This window comes from Daucus carota, chromosome 4 (assembly GCF_001625215.2).
Source record: "Daucus carota subsp. sativus chromosome 4, DH1 v3.0, whole genome shotgun sequence".
NCBI lineage: Eukaryota > Viridiplantae > Streptophyta > Magnoliopsida > Apiales > Apiaceae > Daucus > Daucus carota.
In genome coordinates this window covers 16,659,055-16,671,323 of record NC_030384.2, presented here as the reverse complement: position 1 = coordinate 16,671,323, position 12,269 = coordinate 16,659,055, and the positions used below count along the sequence as shown (strand labels likewise).

Below are 12,269 nucleotides of genomic sequence, written 5' to 3'. Positions count from 1 at the left end.
TTCTTCATCCAAAGAATTTGAGCACAGCAGCTGCCTGCAGCTATATACTCTGATTCTGCTGTTGATGTTGAAATGGACTTTTGTTTCTTGCTATACCAAGAGACAAGTCTTCCACCCAGAAATTGACAACTCCCACTTGTGCTTTTCCTGTCAATTTTGCAACCTGTAAAATCTGCATCAGAGTATCCAATTAGACTAAAATCTGATTCTCTAGGATACCATAATCCCAATGATGTGGTTCCTTTGAGATATCTGAATATCCTCTTTACTGCAATCAGATGAGGTTCTCTTGGATCTGCCTGAAATCTTGCACATAGACATGTGGCATACATGATGTCTGGCCTACTTGCAGTTAGATAAAGCAAGGATCCAATCATTCCTCTATAGTTTGTGATATCCACTGATGCACCAGTATCTTTGTCTAGTTTTGTTGCTGTTGCCATAGGAGTAGTTGCAGCTGAACTGTCTTGCATACCAAATTTCTTCAAAAGATTTCTGGTATACTTGGCTTGATTTATAAAAATCCCATCTTCAGTCTGTTTAACTTGTAAACCCAGAAAATAGCTGAGTTCCCCCATCATGCTCATTTAGTACCTAGACTGCATGAGCTTGGCAAATCTTTGACAGAGTTTAGCATTAGTGGAGCCAAAAATAATGTCATCAACATAGATTTGAACTAAAAGCAGATCATTACCATGATTCAAATAAAACAGGGTTTTATCTATGGTACCTCTAGTAAATCCACTTTCAAGAAGAAATTGTGCCAGAGTTTCATACCATGCCCTTGGAGCCTGCTTTAGTCCATAAAGTGCTTTGTCCAACCTGTAGACATAGTCTGGATGTTTTGGATCCACAAATCCTGGAGGTTGTTCAACATATACTTCCTCATCCAGTTTCCCATTTAGAAAAGCACTTTTGACATCCATCTGAAATACCTTGAATTTCTTGTGAGCAGCATAGGCCAGAAAGATTCTGATTGCCTCCAATCTTGCAACTGGAGCAAATGTCTCATCATAATCAATACCTTCCTGTTGTGAATACCCTTTTGCTACAAGCCTTGCTTTATTCCTTGTGATGACACCCTCACTGTCAGTTTTGTTTCTGAACAGCCATTTTGCACCAACTATGGATCTATCTTTAGGTCTTGGTACTAGGGTCCATACTTTGTTTCTCTCAAACTCATTCAGCTCTTCTTGCATTGCTTGTATCCAGTCAGCATCTTGAAGAGCTTCCTCCACCTTTTTAGGTTCTGTTTGTGACAGAAAGCAATGATGTAAACACTCATTTGCTGTAGCTGTCCTTGTTTGCACACCTGCTTCTGGATTGCCAATTATTAAATCAGGTGTGTGAGATTTTGTCCACTTCCTAGCATGTGGAAGTTGACCATTTTCATCATTGGATCCTCCCCCTTGATCCATGCTCTCCTGATTCTGTTGATTATTCTCTGTAGCTCCCCTTAAGTTTGTGCTATCAGAGTTTGAATCAGTATTCTCTGATGAGTTTGAGTCAGCATTCTCTGATGAGTCTTGGGTAGAGCCTGAAACATTCTGATGCTCCCCCTCAGCAATTGCTTCATCATTATTAACTTGTAAAGTTTCACCAGAGTTTGCTGTATTTTGGTCACAGTCAGAGTTTGACTGTTCATCAGAGTTTGTTGAATCAGAGAATATTTCTTCATTCTCAAAATGCAGTTCTTCATGATCATCCATATCTGCTAAGCCCATAATTCTTTTGTCATCAAATGACACATGTATGGATTCCATGATCACCTTGGTTCTCAGATTATAGACTCTGAAGGCCTTTGTTATCAGAGGATAACCTACAAAAATACCTTCATCAGCTTTTAAATCAAACTTGGTAAGCTGTTCTGGATGAGTCTTCAATACAAAGTATTTGCACCCAAATATATGAAAATACTTCAGATTTGGCTTCTTTTTCTTCACCATCTCATATGGGGTCTTGCCATGCTTATTAATCAAGGTTGCATTTTGAGTGAAACAAGCTGTTTGAACAGCTTCTGCCCAGAAATAAGTAGGCAATTTAGCCTCATCAAGCATAGTTCTGGCAGCTTCTATAAGAGTCCTGTTTTTCCTTTCAACTACACCATTTTGCTGTGGTGTACCAGGTGCAGAAAATTGTTGCACTACACCTCTTTCTTTGCAGAACTCTTCCATTGTTGAATTTCTGAACTCAGTTCCATTATCACTTCTAATGATCTTCACTTTGTCTTCAGATCCATGATCCAGTTGCTTCACATGATCCATCAGATGCAAGGCTGTTTCATCTTTAGAGTGAAGAAAATATACCCAAGTGTATCTGGTATACTCATCAACAATGACAAGAGCATATTTCTTCCTTGCAATGGATGGTACATTTACTGGTCCAAATAGATCAACATGTAGAAGATGATATGGTTTCTTTATTGAGAATTCAGTCTTACTCTTGAAAGATGTCTTTCTCTGCTTGGCTTTTTGACATGAATCACATAATCCATCAGATGTAAGTAGTGATTCAGGGAGTCCTCTCACAAGCTTTTTCTTTATAAGCTCATTTATGGAGTTGAAATTCAGGTGTGAGAGCTTCTTGTGCCACTTCCAACTTTCTTCTGCAGAGATTCTTGTAGACAAGCAGATTGCTTTTCCTTCAGAGTTTGTAGGCAAGTGGATTTCATAAATATTCCCATGTCTGTGAGCAGTCACTGCCACTTTGCCTGTTGACTTGCTTACTATCTCACTGTGTTCTTCATAGAAATCAACATGATATCCTCTGTCACAGATCTGACTGACAGAGAGTAAATTGTGTTTCAGCCCTTGAACAAGAGCTACATTTGATATGATGACATTTCCAAGATTGATGTTGCCATATCCCAGAGTCCTTCCTATGTTGCCATCTCCATAAGAAACACTTGGGCCAGCCTTCTCCACAAACTCTGACAGCAGGGCCTTATTTCCAGTCATGTGTCCTGAACATCCACTGTCCAAGACTAGAATATTCTTCCTGTTGCCCTGCAATCACAAAGACCACTAATTGTTAGTTTTAAGGACCCAGACTTGCTAGGATCCCTTGGCCTTATTAAGTTTGTTAGCTTTTGCAGCGGAATTATCATTATTATCAGAGTTTGAGCTAACAGACTTTGTAACAGAGTTTGTACTAGAAACAGAGTTTGTACTTGCAGAGCTTTTATTAACCTTTAAAGAAGGTTTCAATTGATAATAATCATAATACAAACTATGATATTCTTTGCAAGTATAAATAGAATGCCATAAACTACCACAATGAAAACATGGATCTTGTGGTATATATCTAATACTACGTTTTCTAACTCCAGACTTTGTAGGTAAAGAGTTAATGTCCTTGTTCTTCCTGCAAAAATTAGCAAGATGATTAGTATTACCACAGTTATGGCATGTCTTCCTAGGTGCATTTGGAACAGGCATGTAGTTATTACTCTTGTCTATACCAATCTTGCCATTTCTATTTTTCCTAGGCTCCTTGTTTTTGTCATCAGACTTTACTTCTTTAAGCTTATGTTTAAGCTGTTTCTGAGTCATCAGTCCTATGTTAACCTGTTTGGGCTTATCAGATTTTAAATTGTTGTTAATCTCTGATTTTGGTCTACTCTGTTTAGACTTAGAGGATTCAACAACAAATTTGACAGGTTTAACCTTAGGTTTTTGAGTTTTGACAAACTCTGTTTTTGATGACTCAGCTTCAGAGTTATCAGTGTAACCTAGTCCTTTCTTCCAGTTTCCACTACCTAAGATATCTTGAGTAGTTTTGCCTGAATTGGTCCATGTCTTTATGATCTCCCTTTCCTTAGCAAGTTCTGATTGAAGAGATGCATACCTCTTTAATAATTCATCTTTGACAATGACAGCATCATCTCTTTCTTTCTGAACTTCCAACATCTGAACTAATTCTTTTTCTAGAAAATCATTCCTTTTCTTTACACTCAGAGTTTCAGATTTTAATCTTTCATTTTCTAAAGTGCTCATATGCAACGCGTATTCCTAGTGTTGCATGGAAAGTATTGCAATAGACCCTTGGTTTTCTATCTTCTGCAACAGAACTCAAACGGCGTTGCATTATAGGAGTTTGTAGTGTTGCATTATAGCAGTAGACATTGCTAGACCAATTTTTGCTGACGTGGCAGTGGGTCCCACGTGCTGACGTGGCAGTGGGGCCCACTGCTGGACCCATTTTTGCTGACGTGGCAGTGGGTCCCACGTGCTGACGTGGCAGTGGTCCCACTGCTGGACCCACTTTGGTGATGTGGCAGTGGGTCCCACGTGCTGACGTGGCAGTGGTCCCCGCTGCTGGACCCACTTTGGTGACGTGGCAGTGGGTCCCACGTGCTGACGTGGCAGAGGTCCCCACTGCTGGACCCAGTTTGGTGATGTGGCAGTGGGTCCCACGTGCTGACGTGGCAGTGGGCCCCTGTTCTGGACCCATTCAGGTGACGTGGCAGTGGGCCCTAGAGGCTGACGTGGCAGTGGGGCCCACCTCCGGACCCATTTTGTTGACATGGCAGTGGGTCCTACTGACCCATTTTGATATAAAAATCTCTGAAAATTTTTGAAGGCCAAGGGAATTGAACCCCTGACCTCTCATGTATCAAAACATGTCACACACCACTCCACCAACCTTTCATTTATGTTGTGTGTTGCATAACTAAAATATAATAGCTATATGTGGTCAAAGTGGGTAGTCCAATTAACCTACGTTGTCCCGAACACGAATTCTATTTTTTTTAAATTTGTTTTCGACGATCCAACCGTACGGATGTTAATATCTATCAAATTTAATAATATGAAATTTTTTTCAAAAATTTTCATATTTAGAAGGTGTGAGTTTATAATAGTAAAAGCGGTCCAAGAAGGTAGTCCAATTAACTAGTGTTGTCTCGAAAGTGAATTTTTTTTTTTTTTTTAAATTCATTTTCGACGATCCAACCGTACGGATTTTAATATCTATCAAATTTAGCAATAAGAATTTTTTTTCAAAAATTTCCATATTTAGAAGGTGTGAGTTTATAATAGTCAAAACGGTCCAAGAAGGTAGTCAATTAATTAGCAATGTTGTCCCGAATACAAATTCTATTTTTTTAAAATTCAATCTTGACGATCCAACCGTACGGATGTTAATATCAATCAAATTTAGCAATAAGAAATTTCTTTCAAAAATTTCCATATCTAGAAGGTGTGAGTTTATAATAGTCAAAGCGGTCCAAGAAGGTAGTCAATTAAGCAGTGTTGTCCCGAATACAAATTCTATTTTTTTTAAAATTCAATCTTGACGATCCAACCGTACGGATGTTAATATCTATCAAATTTAGCAATAAGAAATTTTTTTCAAAAATTTCCATATTTAGAAGGTGTGAGTTTATAATAGTCAAAGCGGTCCAAGAAGGTAGTCAATTAAGCAGTGTTGTCCCGAATACAAATTCTATTTTTTTTAAAATTCAATCTTGACGATCCAACCGTACGGATGTTAATATCTATCAAATTTAGTAATAGGAAACTTTTTTCAAAAATTTCCATATTTAGAAAGTGTGAGTTTATAATAGTCAAAGCGGTCCAAGAAGGTAGTCCAATTAATCAGTGTTGTCCTGAATACGAATTATAAGATGTGAATTATTGTATTAATTTTTAATTTAATTTAAAGTAAGTATTTCTCACCTATATCATTTAATTTAAATTAAAAATCTAAAATAAAATATATAAATAATAAATATATAAAATAAAATAAAACATATATTAATCCACGTCAGCTGTTGAAATGTTAAGCGGGTAAAACTCCCCCCAAATAATTTCAGACAAACAAACACTCATATTTCAAACAAACACTCAGAAACTCCATTTCCCGACCTCGGCACTCTCACCTCCATTTCCCGACCTCGCCGCGCCACAGTCCCGACCACGCCGCTCTCACAGTCCCGACCTCGCCTCTCTCAACTTCCTCACCTCACAATCTCGACCTTCATTCTCACCTCACTGCAGTCTCGACCTCAATATCAAATTAGGGTTTCGGTGTTCACGATTTGGGGATTTTGCTCAGTTCTCAGTTCTTCATCCCAGTTCTCCCTCACGGTGCTCAATTTGGGGATTCTGGTGTTCTCAGCTCTCGATTTGTGGATTTGGGCATCTGCAATTAGGGTTTCGGTGTTCTCGATTTAGGGATTTCAACTTCTCGGTTGTGGTTTTAGTTGTGGGTTCAAGTTCTCCATTCTTCAGTTAGCTCTGGTAATTCCTCTTTTTTATTTAAGATATAGATTTTGCATATAGGGCTTCTTGTGATTAAGATTATGATTTTTTTAGTTGCTATCTGCTTGTAATTTGTATTTTTAATTGATATTAGCTAGGTTGGGTGTTGCATGCTTGTAATTCATGCTGAGTTGTTTTGTTTTTTTAGTCTAAGAGAGAGAGAGTGACAGAGAGAGAGAGTAGGGAGGGAGAGAGTGGGGGAGAGAGAGAGAGAGAGAGAGAGAGAGAGAGACAGGGAGGGAGGGGGAGAGAGATAGAGAGAGAGAGACAGGGAGAGAAGGAGGGAGAGAGTGACAGAGAGGGGGGACAGAGAGAGAGAGAGAGTAGGGAGGGAGAGAGTGGGAGAGAGAGAGAGAGAGAGAGAGAGAGAAGGGAGGGAGAGAGAGACAAAACCAAAAACAATCGAAAGTAGTAACAGCATAAGAAGATATAAAATACCACCAAATTACCGCTCCCCGCTAAATTCGGAAATGCAAGTATACCAACTATATACACTTAAAACCTCCATAAATGCATTGTATTTGTTTATCAAGATTGTTCATTTATCAAGTTTAAAGATATATTACTGTAACAATTAACTTATCCAGATTCCCACTGCATATATAATGTGATCAAACATAAAAGCGCTTGATAGTGTGTTAAAGAGTGACACTGTTGTTGCATGTGCATCCCCTCCCCCAGAACATTTGCATGATATCTATAACAATATTGAAATATGTAAGATTATTAAAAACTGAACAATATTCAGAATGGTAATTATATGAATTACCTCACAGGAAATCTTGTTAATAGTGTAGGCTAAAAGTTCAAGAATGTCAGAGAAGCCACTGTGGAGAGCTTTCTCATCCACTGCATCCAACTGGGCTTGAGTTCCCTGAAAAATCATGATAGAAAATTTGTTTAATTATTTAATGAACCAATGTGGTTCATTTGATTGTGATGTTGCTATTTTATGTGATGTTGGTGTAATTTGGATCACTCGGAAGATCTTTGATTTCGGGAGGGAGGGGGAGAGAGACACTGTATTTTCATCTTAATTTTCATTTCTGATTTAAATGGAAATCACTTGTACCATATTGTTCTAGTACAAAATTATTTAGGAAGTGTCAAGCATACCGAATGACATAATTAATAATATATAATATATAATTGATGGTCAGGCTTTTGCCGAAAGGAAGCATGGTGATTGGTGAGTAACAAAGTGTTGTCTGTAGTCTATTTATGTCATTACTGAGTTGGCATTTTTAATAGGTGGCATTTGTCCATTAGATGTGATGTGGATAGAAGTTTAGTTTTTTGTTTTGACCATCTCCCAAATCTTTGATTGCTCTTTTCTGGCTACATTTGGTGATTATGTTCCATATTTAGTTATAATGAAACTCAGTATATTATTTCACATCAACATAATATATTGAGTTTCATTATAACTAAATATTGAAGACATGATTTAAGTTTTCTTTTTCCTGTAAACACCGAATACTTGCTTTTCAAATAATTAATGAATAATATGAAAAGAGTCTGTTTGTCTTTTTAGTGTGTCTGATTAAGTGTTAAAACCTAATGCAAAGTTCTGTCGTAATAATTTCCTAGCAGAATGGGATGTTGACATGTTTAGAATTTTAGATGCCATTATGAAGTTATATACATTAAGGAATTTCTTAGTCTGAAACTGGTAATCACGAGTAATCTGCTGCTATGCTAAGTGAATTAGTAAATATGTGTTTTTCTCTGAAATATAAACATGTTAACTAGTTTTGTATGTTGATTAACATGTTAATTAGTAAATATGTGTTTTGTATGCTGCTATGTTAACTTATTAGAATTTTGTTTTTATGTCAACCACTGATTTTATATATTTATACTATATTTCAGTATAACTGCTGGATTGCGGTGAAGAGGGCCACATAAGACAAGCTGAGATACAGGGCTGCATTCACACAAGAAGTTGTTAGAATTTTGTGCTTTATAAGGTATATCACATGCCTCCAAATACAACTCTCATTTTTTTTGTCTCGATTATTTACTTGCTTAGTTGATGTGATTGTATGCTTAAGGAATATAATTTACATACATACATATATATATCTCGATTATTTACTTGCTTAGTTGATGTGATTGTATGCTTAAGGAATATAATTTACATACATACATACATATATATGTCTTTAGAGAAAGCATGCATATGTACATGATCTTAATGATATATCTGATTGTAAAACTAAATTTTTATGTGTCTTTTTTTAGTTTTTCTCAGATATTAAGTATAGCAGGGCTGATAATCATAATAAATAAAATATTTAATATATTATACTAAATGCTTAATACAGATAACTGATAAGTTTAATATAGAGATTATGTTTAATATATTCAAACATTCCAGGTTGGCTCTTACTCCTTTTTCGGAATCGTTAGTGGCACCTAGGTTGGTTGTTAGTAAAGTAGAAGTGGGAATGGATGATCAATACTCCATTTGGATAGGTCTCCCGAGATACAGTGTAGAATATGTAAATGGAATAAAATCATTTCTACAAAATGCTTTTCCGATTTACAGCAAAGGGGATGAGATGAAGTGCCCCTGCAGAAATTGTATGGATCGTAAATGGCATCGTCAAGATGTAATTTATGATCATTTAATATGCAGTGGGCCTTCCCCTGGACACATCAAATGGATTTGTCAAGTTTCACAAACAAAAGTAGGACCTAGTGCAACTGATATGGACTGTGAAATAGGGATGGATTTTGGGGACAACTTAGATGCAATGTTTAATTGTACCGGGAAGAAGTTTGAAAACTTAGGAGAGTGCGAAGAAGGGCCTAATGCAGAGGCTAAAAGGTTTTATGACCGTGTAAAAGAGGGCAAACAACCATTGTATCCTGGTTGCACTAATTTTTCACGCTTAAGTTTTTTGATAAAACTTTATTGTTTGAAATGTGAAAACGGAATTAGTGAGTCTGCCTTCGGGGAATTACTAAAGCTGATAAAAGAAGCTTTCCCAGAGGCCCACCTACCTTTATCGTTCAATGCTGCGAAGTCTACAATTAGGGATTTAGGTTTAGATTATCAAAAAATACATGCATGTCCTAATAGTTGCATGTTATATTGGGCCGAAAATAAGGATAAAGATGTGTGTCAGATTTGTGGGGCATCGAGGTGGGTTATACACGAGAAGGAAGGCAACGCTGCTAATAATGATCCGGAGAAGTTAGTTCATAAAGTTCCAGCATCTGTTATGCGGTACTTTCCACTAAAATCAAGACTGCAAAGAATATTTATGTGTAGTGAAACCTCCAAACTGATGACATGGCATGCATCGAGTCGAAAGGATGATGGGAAATTAAGACATCCGGCAGATGCGGAGGCGTGGAAGACGATGGATGCTCGTTATCCTGATTTTGCTTCCGAAAAACGTAATATCAGGCTAGGGGTAGCAGCTGATGGTTTTAACCCATACGGATCAATGAATTTAAGCCACAGTACTTGGCCAATCATACTAGTGAACTACAACTTGCCCCCCTGGTTATGCATGAAACCAGAAAACCTGATTCTTTCCACATTAATATCGGGTCCAGAATCTCCATCGAATAATATTGATGTGTATATGCAGCCTTTGGTTGCTGAGCTGAAAGAATTATGGGATTCTGGTATTGAAACTTTTGATGCCTTGACTAATAAGAATTTCAATTTACGTGCAATGGTGTTGTGGACCATTAGTGATTTTCCGGGTTATTCCATGTTGTCAGGGTGGAGCACGAAGGGGTACTTAGCGTGTCCAGTATGCCATTACGAGACTTCTTCTGAATATTTAAAACATAGCAGAAAAATATGTTATATGAACCATAGGAAGTTTCTTGATCCTACACACAAGTGGAGGTTTGATAAGAAAAGATTTAATGGCCAAATTGAAACTGGACAGCCTCCTTCAATTTTATCCGGGTTGGATATTTTAACGGTGTTGAAGGATTATGAAAATAAATTTGGGGAGGCTGAGAAAAAGGGTAAAAAAAGTGACTGCCCTTTTAATAAGAAATCAATATTTTTTGATTTGCCCTATTGGCGTTATAATCCCCTTCGACATAACCTTGATGCAATGCATATCGAAAAAAACCTTTGCGACAACATATTAGGCACATTGCTTAATATTAGTGGCAAATCAAAGGATCATATAAATGCCCGTTTAGATTTACAGGAATTAGGTATAAGAAAGGACTTGCATCCTGTTGAATCTAGTGACGGGAAGCATCTTGAAATTAAGGCAGCAATATTTGATATGACTAACAAGGAGAAAGAAATTTTCTGCTCAGTATTAAAGAATGCCAAACTACCTTATGGTTCTGCTTCTAATATTAGCCGATATGTACACACAAATTTAAGAAAGATATCAGGGTATAAAAGCCATGATGCACATTTTATACTTCATTATCTCTTACAATTTGCTGTGAAAAAATCGCTAAGAGCCGAAGTTGCCTTGCCATTGATTAGACTGAGTGCATTTCTTAGGGGATTATGGAACAAGGTTATTGACTTGGATGAACTTCCGAGGTTGGAAAAAGAAATTGTGGAGATACTATGTCAATTTGAGATGATTTTTCCACATTCTTTTTTTGATGTGATGGTACACTTGCCTATCCATTTATCCAGAGAAGTCAGATTAGGTGGACCACTACCCGATCGCAACATGTTTCCAATTGAGCGTTATCTCGGTAAGTTGAAAAAATATGTTCGCAATAGAAGTAGACCGGAAGGTTCAATTGCAGAGGGTTATCTAGCAGAAGAGTGTCTGACTTTTTGTTCGAGATTTTTGGGTGGAGGAATAGAAAACAGCATGTATTCATCTTGTCCAGCAGCTGTTGAGTATCACATTGGCACCAAAAAAAACAAAGATGGAAAAATTTTTAAATTAGGAGAAAGCGATTGGAAGGCATGCCATCGCTATGTTTTGTTTAATTCTGGTAATGAGGAAGTAGAGAATCTAATCAAGTAAGCTTCTTATATTACCCATATTTCATTCTACTTTTTTCTATAATGTTTCAATATTTGTCTTCCTTATCAGCTTTTTTGAACTTGGTGTTTATTTAGGGAGCATCGAGCTTTACTAGACAGTTGTGGCACTTCAAAAAAATTTAAAAGGGAACGAGCACACACTGAAGAATTCTGGAAATGGTTAACCGAACAGATTGTAACAAAAGATCTGATTTCAACAGATTTGGAGGTGTTTTCATTAGGTCCTAACAGAAGAGCTAGGAAATTCAGTGGCTACGTTATAAATGGATATAGATTTCATACGAAATCTAGGGATTCCCAATGTGTCACACAAAACAGCGGTGTTTTTTTAACAGCTGAAACAACTAGTTTTGCAAGTTCGCGAGATGAAAACCCCATAGTTGGCAATGTCAACTATTTTGGTTCAATTGAAGAAATATTTGAACTAGATTATTGGGGGGCTTTTACCGTGGTACTTTTTAAATGTAGTTGGTATCAAGAAGGCAAAGACTTATATGGCCTTACTCAAGTAAACTTCAGCAGGTTGTGCCATAAGGCCGACCCTTATGTCATGGCTTCACAAGTTAGACAAGTGTTTTATGTCGAGGATCCGATTGAAAAGAATGTTCACTATGTCATTAAAAAATTACCGAGAGATTGGTGTGATGCTGATAACCAAAATGCAGTTGAAGATTACAAAAATGCAACTTTTGATGATATTGACTACAATTGCAGAATACAAAGTGAAGTTGGTCATGAGAGCTGCTTTAGAGATGACATCCCGACAACTCATATTCCTTTTCCATCTTAGTATTTAAATAGTTGTAAAATCAGACTTTTCAGTGCATTTCTGTAACTTGGTGTTTATTTAGTTAATATATGGATCATTATCACTGTTTTTTCATTTATTCTTTATTTTTCATTCAAACTGCTGTAATATTCCTTGCACTGTTGCTTCATTTATACTTTATTTTTCATTCAAACTGCTGTAATATTCCTTGCACTGTTGCTTCATTTATACTTTA

General features: G+C 36.9%; 1 protein-coding gene across 1 annotated transcript; it reads left to right on the top strand.

Annotated features, from left to right (window-relative positions):
• Window positions 1-8,713: 8,713 nt before the first annotated feature.
• LOC135152215 (uncharacterized) lies at window positions 8,714-12,055 on the top strand. The gene is made up of 2 exons (XM_064092057.1): window positions 8,714-11,241; window positions 11,341-12,055. Exons 1-2 carry the CDS (start codon window positions 8,714-8,716, stop codon window positions 12,053-12,055), a joined length of 3,243 nt encoding a protein of 1,080 aa, XP_063948127.1.
• The last annotated feature ends 214 nt before the right edge of the window (window positions 12,056-12,269 follow it).